General features: G+C 34.1%; 2 protein-coding genes and 1 long non-coding RNA gene across 5 annotated transcripts; 2 read left to right on the top strand and 1 right to left on the bottom strand.

The window, feature by feature from the left end:
• Positions 1-230: 230 nt before the first annotated feature.
• On the bottom strand, positions 231-5,010 carry LOC122051362 (aspartokinase 1, chloroplastic-like). Of its 2 annotated transcripts, XM_042612468.1 has the most exons (14): positions 4,848-5,010; positions 4,176-4,604; positions 4,011-4,093; positions 3,881-3,921; positions 2,896-3,050; positions 2,318-2,467; positions 2,123-2,218; positions 1,897-2,013; positions 1,601-1,720; positions 1,403-1,495; positions 1,208-1,324; positions 856-972; positions 640-702; positions 231-486 (listed from the first exon to the last, which is right to left on the bottom strand). In XM_042612468.1, the coding sequence occupies exons 2-14, from the start codon at positions 4,569-4,571 to the stop codon at positions 346-348; spliced, it is 1,689 nt and encodes a 562-aa protein (XP_042468402.1). In that variant the 5' UTR covers positions 4,572-4,604; positions 4,848-5,010; the 3' UTR covers positions 231-345. The 2 variants fall into 2 exon arrangements, with proteins under 2 accessions (XP_042468402.1, XP_042468403.1); XM_042612469.1 differs by lacking the exon at positions 4,848-5,010 and having other exon boundaries at positions 3,881-3,916; positions 4,176-4,199.
• Positions 5,011-7,438: 2,428 nt separating this feature from the next.
• On the top strand, positions 7,439-8,024 carry LOC122053594. Its single transcript, XR_006132260.1, has 2 exons — positions 7,439-7,653; positions 7,742-8,024. It is a non-coding gene; the product is annotated as an uncharacterized LOC122053594 (long non-coding RNA).
• Positions 8,025-8,972: 948 nt separating this feature from the next.
• LOC122053593 (protein TIFY 9-like) lies at positions 8,973-9,888 on the top strand. Of its 2 annotated transcripts, none has more exons than XM_042615612.1 (4): positions 8,973-9,153; positions 9,264-9,378; positions 9,460-9,562; positions 9,647-9,888. In XM_042615612.1, exons 1-4 carry the CDS (start codon positions 9,060-9,062, stop codon positions 9,713-9,715), a joined length of 381 nt encoding a protein of 126 aa, XP_042471546.1. In that variant the 5' UTR covers positions 8,973-9,059; the 3' UTR covers positions 9,716-9,888. The 2 variants fall into 2 exon arrangements, with proteins under 2 accessions (XP_042471546.1, XP_042471547.1); XM_042615613.1 differs by having other exon boundaries at positions 8,993-9,153; positions 9,472-9,562.
• The last annotated feature ends 6,201 nt before the right edge of the window (positions 9,889-16,089 follow it).

The raw sequence follows: 16,089 nt of genomic DNA, 5'->3' as shown, positions 1-16,089 counted from the left end.
CAAGGCTTCATTCTCACAGGCTACAGAACTCCCTTAGCCAACCCCACTTAGTCTGACTGATACGATCGTTCTATTTGGCTAACCTGATTACGAGGATTGCTGGGTTCCTAAGCCACCAGTCAGACCAACCTGCTACTGAGTTTAATTGAATCAACTGACTTAAACTGCCTGATGAACTCAGCCAGATCAATCAACCTGCTTGAACGAGGATGAAAGATAGAGATTAGAAATTAGAAAATCGATCACCTACTTCAATTGTTATTGCAACCATAAGTCATTGCAACAATAGATTATAACATTCGAACCGACATCAAACAAGAAGAAAAAGCTGAGAAATGTTGTAAATCAGTTTACACTTGAAGAACCATTAGGACATGAATCTGCTTCCTCTACTTGCGATAAAAATCCATTCTCGAAAAATGCCAAATGCAAAGCTTCGGTACACTGCTTTGCCTCATTGTCATGAACGACCAAAGAAATGTTCACCTGTAAAAGAGACAAAGAATCGCAGCATCAGAAGGGAACACAGCACAAGTTAATAAATCACACAATCAAGACCAACAGGCCAGTCGGTTTCAACTCAGCCATAGGCCAACCCGATCCTGTTGACGTGGTAGAATACAGATTGTTAGTTAATACCTTCGATGCTCCCTGAGAGATCATTTGAACGTTGATTCCGTTCTTGCGAAGAACATTGAACGCCTGAAGACCAAAAGCATTTCATTAATCTCTATCACTAGCATGATGATGAATTGACATAGAAATTGATCGGCAAGAAAGCAAGGGAGAGTCGATCGTAAAGAAAAATGAAAGTGCAAGTGTCTGCTTTAATCCATAAATGAGATCCAATTTGACCTTCTCTAGTACTAAGGAAGATCTCTGCACGTTCCCAATAAGAGAGATTATTGATCTGTGTTGAAGGAGATGAACCACAGCAATCTTCTCCAGCTCTTCGATCACATGATCAAGCTCCTGCATTTGGTTGTTTGAGATGCATAAAATTTTTGGTCAATCTGAAGTGTCTTGTGATAATAAGTACAACTGTGTAAAGTTGAATGACTAGATATTGACAAACAAAAACAGTATCGTTTGGCAAATGACTCCCGTAGACTTGGCAATAAACACACGGCCATATTTAGAGACAGAGTTTCTTTTATAGTTCGCTAGTGGCAAGTGAAGATTTTGATGGAAATCAAATTTAGCAAACCTGTTGAATTAGTTCTCTACTCCATAATTTCGAAGGATCTAACGTTAACGATATACTGACTTCGCTCGTGGCCACACAGTCGACAGAGATTTCCAAGTCTTCAAATATAGAGAAAACCTAAATGATATCATCAAAAAACAAGTGAAACTATGATTCTACGATACCACTAAGCGAATGAAACGATCATAAACCTACCTTTGCTAGAAAACCGTACTGTCCAAGCATTTGAGTGCTGACAATATCCAACATGGTAACGTTTGACTTCAAAACAATGCTCGTCAATACAGCCTTAAATGTCCAAAATGAAGGTCATGTGTAAGGAACAAATAAAAAACCAGTATCATTTCTTCAAATAATCGGTATTAGAAAAAAAAAATATATTTCACTACTGACCTTGCTCATGTCTCTCGCTTTAGTGATGACAGTTCCAGGAGCTTGAGAATTGTAGGAATTCTTGACCCTAACAGGTATATCACCTTCTCTGGCAGGCCGCATTGACTGGGGATGCAACACCTAAACTCGCAAAATGACTAGCATATTAGAAGATATACAACTAAACAGTCAAGTATAGAACATTGATTAAGGAACCAACACACAAACGGTTTCAAGCTTAAGAGGTACTAGGCTCTTGAACCATCAAATAATCTGATTTTCCTAAAATTTCTGAAGCAAACAAACCAGGAATATACCTGTGCTCCAAAATAAGCAAGCTCAGCTGCCTCTTCAAATGTCAAATGAGGAACAGGCTTCGCATTTGGACATATATTAGGATCGCATGTCAATACACCATCAACATCTTTCCAAACCTGTTGCATTATTTTTTCAAAAAAAAAAAGATAGAAATGTGAGATATTCTGACACACGACAAACCTGTCATGTATACAAATTGCTCGAGCAAGTAACATTAGAACTGACCTGGATTTCGCGTAAGCCCAATGCTTTACCTATTGTTGTTGCAGTCAAGTCACTTCCACCCCTGCCTAAGGTAGTGACCGCACCAGATTTCCACCCCTGTAGTTTTCAAAATATGCACAAGCATTTCGGTGTTTCAGTGTCCAATTATAATATTATATCAGCAAAACTACAAGAAATTAGGAATATGTTAACCACCTTTCCAAGAAAGCCAGTGACAATGGGAATTGAAGGGTCGATGGCCCAATCCCCATGTAATCTCTTTGCAACAGCTGGATAAGTTGCTTCCAAAATATCCGCATTGGTAAAATCATCTGTCGTAATAAAGCCAATGTCGAATGCATCGTACTGCAAATGGTTTAAAGTCATGTAAATAGCAATTCATTACATTTCGAGTGACAATTCAAGACATGGAATTCAAACAGGAGAGGTTGGCAATACAGGACTAGATGAAACACGCATCATTTATTTTCCATCCTTATCACTTTTTCACTCGTCAAGAAAACTGTTTTTCCAAACATATGACCAACTGGGTTCGTGTGCACACAAGAATTTATGCTATAAGATCAAGGATTTCATTTGTCAGTGTGATTTTTCCATGTCAAGAATGCAGACAATCACATGGCGAAATAGCCACCAGAAAATCACTAGTAAAGTTGACACCAATTGTTTCTACGTTAATATATTGTTCATGAAATAAAAGCTATGTAAACGGCAAATTCACCATGTCAATATTCCAAAAACATGAACTAGTACACCATATTATCTAACATTACCTGTCGTGCTTTGATACCCATTTTGTTCAAATATGCAGCAAAAATCCGTGTAGACATACATTCACCAAAAGAAACTAGATAATCGCGTGTACGAGGTGTTAACTCTTTCATGATGGCAATGCCTTTCAAAAGTTGCTCTAGCTGAATCAAAAAACCTGCAACCATTTATTCAGATGCTTTTAAAAATAGATTACTCTGCATAAATCCCATTCTTTTATTGACACTGACTGGGAACTGACTATTCATGTATACAGAAAATAAAAAATTAAATGGAGAATGAGTGATAATTTAAGGATAGAGATTTTCACCCTAAGATCAATTCAAGGCATTGAAAATTTACTAACGCTACCATTGGTAGACTGAAACCAAGTACACCTCAACAGACCAGTTGGGTAATCGCTATCTCAGTAACTGCCATTTGGAAGTCTGAAGTAGCTGAAACAGCCAATTCCATTGTCATCATTGAAATACTTTTAGCCATTTCGTTTAACAAATAAAGCTACAAGCATTTTGCAAGCTTTGGATGGAGCAAGATTTGTGTCCCTATATACATTTTTACAATTTTGAAACTTATTTCTGAAATCACAGGACTCCTGACACCGAAGTTATGTAAATGAATGTGCAATGACAAATATATAGCCTGAACAAGTGTATTTTGGATGATAGATCAAACTGTTTGTACACGCAAAGATGAAGTTGGTCTGGATATGGATAGGGAATTAGAACAGAAGTGCCAGGTTTCGCTCATAATATCACTACCAACATAACATCACTAAAAGGCGGTTCTTTGATCTTCAAAATAATAATGCTAACAAAATAATAAGAACATTTATGAGACTAAGGTTAATTTGATAATACTTGTCTCAAAAAGAGGTTGGCTTATATAATAAACTGTACAAACCTAACTAAGTGATAAGATAAAGCTTCATTCTAAGCAAAGATGAGGAGCCAAATTGATTATTTGTGAAACAATCAATGAACTCACCAGAAATAACCGATTTATCAAGTCCAAGTTCATCAACTGTTCTGGACCATAAAACAATATAATCATCAGAAGAAAATCTCTAGAGCAATTAAAAGAACCACTAGAATCTAAAGAATGCATAGGTTCATACTTGAGATGCAACTCTTGCACGTGAAGAAATTCACGCAACTCAGACACTTTAGAAACACCACAGCAGACTGCTTTTTCTCCAGCCTAAAAGCCAAAAAATATTTCAAAAGACGAGAAAAAAGATCAAGGCTCGGGCCACATGCATAAGAAAGGATAAATATATCACCAGAAGAAGATTGTTTGTTGTCTTGCCCATGGCGGATAGGACAATCACCGGCCGTTCCTCCGGAAAGCTGAGAATGAGACCAGCAATTTCTTTCATCCTCTCAGAAGAAGCCACCGACGACCCACCAAACTTCATCACGACGCTGAGCTGTGCGGCATTTCCAACAGCAAGTTCACTCAAGGAGGCATCTTTTTCCACAATGGCAGAAGCCCTTTTCTCGCAACTCACTTTCAAAGTTCTCCTCTTTCCAAAGCTCCTTTCATCGTTAAACGTCGAATACAGCTCAAATTCAACCTTACTGCGCAAGCTCGCCGACAAAGCGAAAGAAGTCGATAAATCCCTCTTAACTCCTGGGCAACAGGTTCGGCTACCAAACCGCGCTGTGGTCACTGCCATGGCTTAGTGAAAAAACGAATTTTTCAGGTGCTCCTGCAATCGAAACAACTCAATCCGTAAGAAAAAAGATTTAAGTATAGCTCAATCACACCTCAAAATCCATTTAGTTCCGATTTTAAAAATATAGACCAAAAAACGAACCTAAAAAACCTAGAATGAGATATAAAGAAAATGCATCGCATTGGAAACCCGTGAGGTAGGATGAGAAAACCTAATTTTTCATAGTGAGAACGATGATGATCAAGGAGGTAACAGAAAGCGAGAAAAAAAACTTACTTTTTGAAGCAGAATCGGGAAGAGTGTGATCAAGGGATGAAAGGATTAAAGAGAATGGCTTCTTCCACTTCCTCTCCCTCTCCTCCCTCTCTTCTTGCTAGAGCGGGAGAGAAGTTGAGTGGGAAGGAAGCGCGGCGGCGGCGGCGAACGTGCTGTGTGACGAAGAAGCCTATTCAATATTCATTTCGAGAAACTTTCATTTCCCCCCCTAAATTTTCATTTATTTCGCATACAATTTAAAAGCCTTCAGATCAATTTTTAAAGGCAAATTTCTCAAATTAAATGAATTTTTTATTTCAAAATTCAATTATTTGTATTTCCTTCTGTATTTTTCTCCCATGAAAATTATTTAATACTCAGAAAATCAATTTTTCCTTTTTAAAATGAAATGTTTTCCAATTTGTTATAAAATATTCAAAACTGGTATTAGGGCAGTTTTGGGGTTTGGATTCTGATTATTACTGGTGAATATTAATATTAAATATTAAGGAAGTATTTAAATGAAAAACAGCAGAGATCTCATGCCAGTCAAAGTTTGCTAGCTGAAGTCTATTTAAAAATACCTTTAATATTTAATAAATTTTAAGAATACTTTTAAATTTTTAATTAATGATTAGAATACCTTTTCTAATTTTTATTTGAATAAAAATATTATTTAATGCCTATATTAAATCAATTCCATATATCAAAACAACTCTAAATTAGGGTTGTTGGACTAGGACAAGTTCTCCTTAATTTATTTTTTCTAAGAGAATGTGAGTCTCCATATCGGTAAAGAAATATGAAAATAGAAATATTTCAAGATAGAAAATCCATCAGATTTTTATCCTAAAATATTGTTGTCCTCGTGTTTTTTTATCGATCGAACGATCATGATATCCTTAAGATGTGTATGGTATCCTCGTGATGTGTAAGATATCCTTAAGATGTAATCTGATCCGTCCGATCGATAAGGAGACACGGGAATAGAGATATTTCTGAATAAAAGATCCAAATTCCTAGAAGCCGCTAATATAATTAAAATTTCCACAATTTAAATAATATAAATTTAGATATAGTTTTCTCTCTCTTTTTTTCTTAAAAAAAACAACATTCTATTTTTTTTTAAAAAAATATATATTAAAATATTTTATCATTTTTTAAAATTATGAAATATTTTTATTAGTATTATTATAATAATTTTAAACAAAAGTACTATAATAATATTTAATTTAATCTAATCAGAATAATTTTAACTAAGTTAAAAAAATATTTTACTATAATAGTTTTTTATGGGTAATAATAATAATAATTAAGAAGGAGCAATTTTAACTTTTTATTAGAGTAGTTTTAGTTAAAATTATTAATATTTTTTAGTTGAAAAATTAAGTAGGGGTGTTGTTCTGATATTTTTAAAAGTTAGAGTACTTTTTGACTATATAAAAAAAACTTAAGCCCACCAAAAGCCTTCCTCTATATATATATATATATATATATATATATAATTAAAATTGATGGATTAGAGGGAAGTTGGGATGAGTGTATTCATCTTTTACCATCATATATAATTAAAATTTTTAAATTTATAGATAGAATCTTAAGATAAAAATTTTGATGATTATTTTTCAACTGAATTAATAGTATTTTTGATGTTAGATATTATACTATAAGCTAATGAAGTTGTCTTTGGCCTATTAAATTTTTCATTTTAAGTTTTAAAAATTTTTTTCTCGACCTAGGGAATCAATCCAAGTCTATTTAAAAAACATATGGAATTATCATATCAGCTGTTCATAGAGTTAATAAAAAAAAATGATCTGGATGAATTTTTTATAGCAATTCATAGAGTTGATAAAAAAAAACGATCTAGATGAATTTTTTTATAGTGATCTATTTCATCGTCAAAATGACCCTTATAAAAAAAAACTTTTTATAATGATCAATTTCATTATCAAAATGACCTCTTATTAAAAAAACCTCTTAAGAAATTTTTTAGAGACACAATACTACTATGTTGATAAGAGATATCATTATCGAGACAACACCTCAATCAACAAACTCTTTCAAAAAAAGTTTATTTGTTACTTAAAAAAAACTCATACCCAGAATTCAGATAACATATATCTCTATACTTACGATTTGCGTTAAGTTACTTGGACAATAATGCAAATCTATCACGGTCTGACCATATACGTTACAGTCCATCCACTCGATCCATCTGTTGCTTAAATTATTTAATGGGCAGATCAATTCGATCGATCCAATTTAAATACGACTCTAATATCATACCATCTGTTGCTTAAATTATTTAATGGACAGATCAGTTGGATCGATCCAATTTAAATACGACTCTAATGATATCACGCCAGTCATCTTCTAACTAAGTTGGTGCACAAACACATGGATTTTGACTAGACATTTAATTGTCGGCCAACCTGAAACAAAAGTTAGTGGACGAATTGACCACCACATTCTCACTATAATAATAACAATAATAAAAAATATATATTTTTTTCGAGAATGTAAATTGGAAAATCATAAATATATTTATAATCCAAATTCAACATTTTCAAAAAAATAATAATAAACTGAGTTTCATGTGCAACCTCGTTTTCAGAAAGCTCCATTGAAAAAAATAATAATTAATTTACAACTGCAGAAAACCTGATTCATGTTCTTGCTGTTGCACTTTTTCATATGGGAACCTGATTCATTTTAATGGTCGATCAAAAATTTTCATGGATCCTTGGGTGAATCAAGAGGAAGGAACAGAAGAATCCAAAAGATTTAGCCACAGCCATGTGGTGGGAAGGCATCCATGTGCATGGTTTGTTCCCCCAGCATTATCTATCCTCTTCCCCTGTCTCATGCCTCATTTCAGATCTAGTTTATAGCTAGCTCCATTTGTGTTGCAGATGCAGCACGAACAAGCTTTTCAAGCTTGTTTATGTTGAAGAATTAATCGCCATGAAGATCCTGTTCCAGTGCCCTTGCTGTTCCTGCTTCTGCTTCTTGGACAGAGACAGAGACAGAGACAGAGAAACAGAGGAGGAGGATCGATGAGGAGGAGAAGGAAGATCGAAATGATCGAGTGAGTTGCTGGCGTTTCTTCTTCTTCCTCTTCTTCATCTCCTCACCTCAACTCTCGCGTTCATCTGTAAAATGGTTGCAAATTAAATAAAGTTTGAATTGTTAAGAGATTCTAGGCTTTGAATTTGTGTGAGATTGATGTGGAGTTTGCCAAGCTAGCTAACTTTGACTTAATAGGGGAAGAAGATAAAACTTAATCAACTTAAATCTAGATGGTAGAAATCTGAAATCAGTATTATCATAAAAACCTTAAAAGTTACCTCCACGGTACATCTTGAAATTAATTCTCAACGGATACAAAATATCTTAATTTACTCTTTTTCACTCTATACAAAATATCTTAATTTACTCTTTTTCACTCTATACAAAATATCTTAATTTACTCTTTTTAAAGAGTGAAGCGCTCTGAAGAAGCCGTTAAGTTGATGGTCTCATCTTTCACTTAAGGAGTTGTTAAGTTGATGGTTCTCTCAGATGAATCTAGTGGTTAACGCGTGAGGTGTTATCATAATGAGATATGAGATTTAAATTTCAACAAAGTCGAGGTAAATATCTCCCTTATATGCTAATCATTATTCCAAAGGCTAATAATCATCCGTAATTTATCTCCTTCATGTTGAGCTTGAAACGGATTGACGGGAGCACTAGGAGCGAACGTATTCATCTTTTTTATCACAATTGCCGCAACGAATACTTCTAGATTTATCCGGAGACGAATCGAGAGGAGAGCTGTCTAAATGTAGGCACGAGGAAATAGTGCGGATATCTGGCAAATGATCAATTAAAGTCAAACTAAAATCTTATCATTTTTTGACTTTGGTAACTGCTTTATCATGCATTTGCTTCTGAAAGAAACACAACGAGCAAGCCTTTTCATTTGTTTCAACGCATGATTCCATCGCTGTTTTCTGGTTTAACTAAAAAAAAATACTAAGAAACAGAATTTCCACGTTTACCACGAGGGATCCGATCCAATCCCACCATTACACGATATGTCTGAGTGAGTGGCCTTTCCCTTTCACAAGTCACAACTTGTCTTTTGTCTTCCCTCTCCTTCATTCTTCTCGTGCCATATTTCTCTCGATATATATCTTCTTCTAAGAATGAGAAAGAAGAAGAAGAAAAAGAAATAGTGATAGCATAATGGATTCTTCTACAGAGCACGATTTCTTAGGAGCGGAAATTAATGGAGGCCGGCCAAAGAAACCCATCATGGAGAGGAAGAAGTCCTTCAGAGGTACTTCATCAAGTTCTTTTTTTTCTACTTCTTTTCTTTAGTAAGAATTTTTTTGACAAAAAGGAATTAATACCAAATATACATAACTATTTTCGATAATATTCATGAAGAGATATCGAGGATGAGTCCGGAAATCATAAGAAGTGTGATGGCAACGACCTCTTCCTCCTCCCCAACAACAAGGAAGCCCGCACCACCTTTGCCACTTCTCACCTCCTCATCAAGGTACTAATCACCTTAATTATCTACTAAAGTAAACTCTTAATTATTTTAAAAAACTTAATTAGTTGGCATTTAATTGAGTAGTCTTAATTGTAGATCAAAGAATGATAATATTTGGGGTCCAGTGGCTCCCTTCACCATATTCTACAATGGCTCTGTCTTAGCGTTCAATCTTCCACATGACAAGGTAGATAACTACTAATCACTGTTAATTAATTAATTAATTATCATTAATCCACTTTTGGGCATGTGTTTACTTTGACTTGTGTAGGCAGAAACCCTTCTGAAGCTGGTGGAGGGAGAGGAGATTGCAGGTCTGGTTGATGAAAGAAATAATTAGTTAGGGTGGTAAATGTGATGTTTAAATTTATTTGATAAGATAATCGAATTTGAAATAAATTAAGTTGTCGAAATGATTGTTTAAGTTTTGTTTAGTTACTTTTTTTTGAGTTTGAGTTTGATTCATTCATATGTTACTGAACTTTTCATTCAAGCTTGTTTGATTATATGTAATTTTGATATTTCTAAATTTATTTTAGTAGTTAGTGAGCTTAATAATTAATATAAGTATTTTTGTTCATTTTAAAAGTTTCTTTATTTATTTACTAGGTCGATAAAAATTCTATTGATGAACATGATTCACAAATTTTTGTTTATAAATATAAATGTGTTCAAACTCATTCGTTCAACCTTGTTCATTTAATTGACACTGTGTGTATTTATCAAACAAAAAATAAAATTTTATTAAATCGAATATCAAATTTATTCACAAACGCTTAATTCATTTACGGTCTTACAATTAGTAGTCTTTCTAATTCATTAGAATTTGATTGTAATTTACTTGAGTTGTGTTATTGCTCTCGAGTGACTAGGGCCGATTTAGTTGATCTAGTTGAATGGTTAGGTCGAGAAGATCAAGCGGATCATATTAGATTATATATTTATTTGTTTATAGTTTTTAGGGCAATTTGATCCTTTCCCCTTTTATATTTAGAATTTAGGTATAAAATTTTATACTCTGTATTTTTAAGTATCAATTTTGAAATCAATAATATGGTTAGTTTTTTTTTTTTTTCTTAATTTCTACATGGTATCACAGCGGTTCTCCTTCTCTGATCTAATTTTTTCTGTCGTCCCTGTTACTACCTCCTGTTGTCATTGTCGTCTCCTACCGCTACTATCAATTCGGCGCCGACGCTCTTTTCTATTGATTTCAGCAGCGACGTTCTTTTCTACTGATTTTGGCGCCGATGCTTTATCCTACCGATTTCAGCGTCGACGTCCTATCCTGCCGATTTCGATGTCGACGCTCTTTTCTGCCAATTTCGACATCGATGTTCTTTTTTGCTGATTTCAGTGCCAACGTCCTATGTTGCCAATTTAAGCGTCGATACTCTTTTTTATTGATTTCAGTGTCAACACCTTGTGTTACCGATTTCGACACTGATGTCTTTTTCTACTAATTTCGACACCGACGCCATGTGCTGTCGATTTCTACGTTTGATATCCTTTTCTGCCTCTGATTCTTTGTATGACCACGGGTTATCTTGACACCAATTTTTACGGATCGTACAAATGTATGTCCTTACAGTTTGATTATTATGAGCATTATTCGTTCTGTCATCATGCCTAGTTGTGCATATGTTTCATGGAAATCTAATCCGTATATGTTGGAGCAGTTTCAACAATTCCTTGCTACACAACATTTTGTCATGTCAGCTTTCCCTCATATAAGTTTGTCATCATCTGATATTTCAGGTATATCTTCATCCTTGTGGATTTTAGACTCTGGTGCCTCTCATCATATGTCATCTAATTTATCATTTTTGTTTCTTTTTCTCCCTATTCTTATATATCTATTGTGACTGTTGATGATACTCCTATGTCATTAGTAGATGTCAGCTTAATTGTTACATCTTATTTATCTGTTACTAATGTTTATTATATTCCGAGTCTTACTTTAAATCTTGTTTCTGTTAGTCAATTATATAAGTCTAGATACCTAGTTTTTTTTTCTTCATCCAATTGTTATGTTCAGGACCTGCAATCTCAAAGGCTAATTAGGACAGGTCGTAGGCAAGAAGGACTCTATGTTTTAGATTAACTCAAAGTACTAGAAGTTGTAGCTTTGAGTATGAATTTATCATCTTTTCATCTCAGTCGTTCATCTTCTGATTTTTATTTGTGACATGCTCATTTAGGTCATGTTTCAACGTCTCATTTGCAGTTTTTAGCTTCTACAGAAGTATTAGGACCTTTAAAAAGCTCTTATATTTCTGATTGTAGTAATTGTAAACTGGCTAAACTTTCTGTCTTACCATTTTCTAAAAGTCTTTCTTTTTCTTCTGCTTTATTTGATCTTATCCATTTTGATATGTAGGGACCCTCTTCTATTCCTACAAAGGGGGGGGGTCAAGGTATTATGTTTCATTTATTGATGATTGCACTCGTTACTCTTAGGTCTATCTTATGAAACACGGATATTATTATTTACCATTTTCAACAACTTCAGAGCTCTTGTGAAAATTTAACATTCTCGTGTCATAAAGTATTTTCGTTATAATTTGGGAGTGAATATACTTTGAATCATTTTTCACATTTACTTGCTTCTGATGATAATATTTATTAAACCTCTTGTACAGATACTCCTAAACAGAATAGTATGGATGAACGAAAATATATGCATCTTGTTGAAATAACATATTCATTTTTATTGCATGCCAGTGTTCCTAGTACCTTTTGGGGGGAAGCAATCCTTATTGCTGCTCACGTGATTAATAGAATTCCAAACTCACATAATTTAGGCTTATCACCTTTTGAAAAATTATATGGGCATGCTCCTCTCTATTCCTCTTTACGTCTTTTTGGTTGTATTTGCTTTATCCTTTGTCCACATGTTGAGCTTAATAAATTAGCCTCTCGATCTGCTCTTTGTGTCTTTTTGGGTTATGGTGTTACTCAAAAAGGATATCGTTGCTTTGATCCCGTTAGTCAAAATTATATGTATCTCGTCATGTTGTTTTTCTTGAGCATATTCCATTCTTTTCTATTCCAGCTAGTTCACATAATATGTCAAAGTCAGATCTGCTTTGCATTGATCTTTTCAATACTGATACTGAAGAAGTTTCACCCATGACTCCTACTGGTAGTTCAACTGAATCTGGTACTTTGATTCCTGAGATATCCGCTCCACATGCTCCTCTTTCTACCACTACCCAATCATCTCTTGAGGTTGCGGATGATCCTTCTCTCCATCGTCGTCAATTCACTCATGTTAATAAGTCTACTAAACTATCAGATTTTTTCTTATTCTTATTATTCTCATTCTTTTGGTTCATTTGTTGCATCTATTCATTGTTTTTTTGAGCATGTATCCTATAGAGAAGTTGTTTGTTGTTGGTGCAGCGGGCCGGCAAGAGGGAGGGCTTGTATTCTTTTGGTTCTTATTATTCTCTTTTTATTTCTATCAAATGATAAATATCTCCCACTGCAACAGCCACCACTTTCGTAGCATTGCCCATGTAAACAGTAATTTCTCCTTCATGTAGTTGTCGGGTTTCCTGGAACCCTGCAATAAATTACAGACATGATCAGTGGCTGCCGTATCTACACACCAGGTACCGGTAGATAACACCACTAAACATATTTCAACAACTAATGAATAAGATACACCTATATTGTTCTCATTTCTGAGAGGACAGTCCACCTTAGTGTCCAAATTTTGTTTCCAATCATTATAATTGGGACTAGTAAGTTTATTCTCTAGTATAACAGCTAGGGGATTGAAAACCATTTGAAATCCAAAGAATCACAAAATATTTGGTCAAGACCAACACCTCAAAATCGTATACAAATTCAGACATTTGTAAGAGAAGGTTTTATCAATTAATTTTATTATCTTGTCAACTTAACTTTATGACAAATAAAATTAATAGTTGGTTTGTCTTTGATCAAATATTTGGTCAAAACCTTAGAATTTAAAATAATATTGATTCCTCAAACAATATCATTTAAATTCACCAACATCTCAAATACCGTGAATTTTGTATGCCACAACAGTATGGACGTATACAAATTCAAACATTTGTAAGAGGAGGGTTTTACTCATTAATTATCTTGTCAACCTAAATTACCTCAAACACCATGAATTTTGTATGTCATGATAGTGTAGACATATACAAATTCAATCATTTGTAAGAGGAGGTTTTACCCATTAATTTTATTTTGTCAACCTAACTTTATGACAAATAAAATTACCTCAAACACCATGAATTTTGTATGTCACGATAGTGTGGACGTATGCAAATTCAATAATTTGTAAGAGGGGGGTTTACCTAGCTTTATGGCAAATTAATTGTTGATTTTTCTTCGGTCACACAAATAATAGCAGTGACTCCGATGGGGAGGATACTATTAAATATGCCTAAGTGTATATCATTACTTGATACTAAGTCCACTAAATAGAATTGTGCCCCTTCATATGGAGAAGATCACACACATCCTAAATAATTTCCTATAATCATCCATTTAGGAAGTTTGATCTAGTGATCTACAAACAAACTCATCTGATGTGGAGGAAGACACTCAGAGTCAACGCGCAAGTTTGAATGCATCACTTACAAACCAGTAATAGAGACCGTGAAATTTAATTAAATTCCTCTCCTACTTAGTTATTTAGAACGAGGAATTTTATCATGCACACAAGCACACAAACACAAGCACACACAGTATAAAAGGCAATAAATAAGAAAAATAATTTTCCAACTATTATGACCATTATCCATAGCTGTCCTCCGTGTGCCATCAACCCTAGTTGCTGCCATCTTTAGCCACCACCATTGAGTCTAGTCGTCGCATCTATCTTGCTTCTTTTTCTGCTGCACCTCTGGTCCTCAAATAGTCCCACGCCTCGCAAAGATACGATCCGTGACAAAAATAAAATTTTACATTTATCGATTCTATATTCTACAAAGGAATGTACATATAATCTAGATCGAACAAAATGTAAAATCCTAATAACTAATATAGCTCCTGCTGTATTTAATATTACAATCATGCACACGCATAAAATGCCCTCGACATGTCCGAGGGTCCAATCACACACAAACACAACATGGCCATAATAGTTGGATCTAGGGTGTCTGCAACCACAGAGTTAATCTATTTGCACATCCTACTATTATCATGCCTAAATTATGTATGACATATGCATAATTAAACTAAAAACCAAACACACAGAGGCTAAAACCCAGCTCTGATATCAATTGTTGGTTGCTACTCGGAATACCGTCCTAATTCCCTTGTATAAAAATTTGTACAAACATAGAACTATCTTAGCTACCCATGTGCTCTACTGAAGTTAAATTTGGATTGCAAACGATGCTTAACATTATGAATCCAAATTGTCCTTTAGAAGTTAAACTTGGATTAGAAACGATATTTAACATTTTTACTCCAAGTTTAACCGATATGATTTTCCTAAGTTAACCATATTACAGAAGTTAATCAAAGATCGGCTTCTAGGTTAAATATGGCGAGACACTAGGCCTTCTTGGGTATGGGATCATCCACCAATTCCTAGACAAAGCCTCACAAAGAAATAAGATATTTAACTTCTTACAGTAACTGAGTTTAACTATAGAGACCTCAATAGAAACACATTATCGAAATATAAAATCGAAAAATAAAATCGATAACAAAAATGATAACAAAAAATCGATAGCCTCTTGTGTTTGGTTTTTCAAGATCTATACAAAGAACATGAACTAGTTATGATGCAAAAACAAATAACTAGTTATACCTTTCTTTGTAGCTTATAGACCTCTTGATCTTCTGTTGTATTCCTCTCCTCCTCTTGAACGTCGTGTGGGCGACGATCTACCAAGATGAAATCCACCCAAGCTCCTTCTTTTCCTCCAAGACTCTTGAGCCACCAAGGGATGTCAAAATAGGAAACTTTCGTCCTTTCTTCTTCTTCTTCTTCTCCTTCTAGTAACCGACCACCTATGTAGAGTCTTCTCCTTTTTCCTTCAAGTTTCGGCCACCATGGAATATGGATGCCAACCTTAGAAAGAAGAAAAGAAGAGAAGAAGGAAGGTGTGTCGCCGGCCTAAGGAAGAGAGAGGGAGGAAGAAGTCGGTCACACCAAGGAAAAGAGAGGAGAGAATAGGGTTGTATCCATCATGAGGCATCCTCTCCTTCTCTTTTATAATTCTTGGTCAAGGCAAAAAAGGAAAGTTTTAAACATAATTAAAACTTCCTTATTTGTGGCCTCCCTTTAAAAAAGGAAATTTTAACAAAAATTAAAATCTCTCTTTTCTAAATTTTCTATTGTATATGGCAATCAAGGAAAGTTTTAAAATTAATTTTTCTCTTTTAAAACATGTAGACAACTATAAAAGGAAAGATTAATTAAAACTTCTCTTTTTAAAACATGGTTACAAAAAGGAAAGTTTTATCAAAAATTAAAATATCTCTTTTAAATATTATAGATAACTACAAATAAGGAAAGATTTTAACAAAATTAAAACCTCTCTTTAATCCTTTGTAGATAGCTATAAAAGGAAAGATTTTAAAATTTTAAAACTCTCTTTTAAAACCATGAGGATGACTATAAAAGGAAAGTTTTTAATAAAATTAAAATCTTTCTTTTAACCATTATAGATAACTACAAAAAAGAAAAGATTTTAACAAAATAAAATCTCTCTTTTAACC

The sequence above is a fragment of the Zingiber officinale genome, chromosome 3A (assembly GCF_018446385.1).
Source record: "Zingiber officinale cultivar Zhangliang chromosome 3A, Zo_v1.1, whole genome shotgun sequence".
Lineage (NCBI taxonomy): Eukaryota > Viridiplantae > Streptophyta > Magnoliopsida > Zingiberales > Zingiberaceae > Zingiber > Zingiber officinale.
This window is presented reverse-complemented; position numbering and strand designations above follow the sequence as displayed.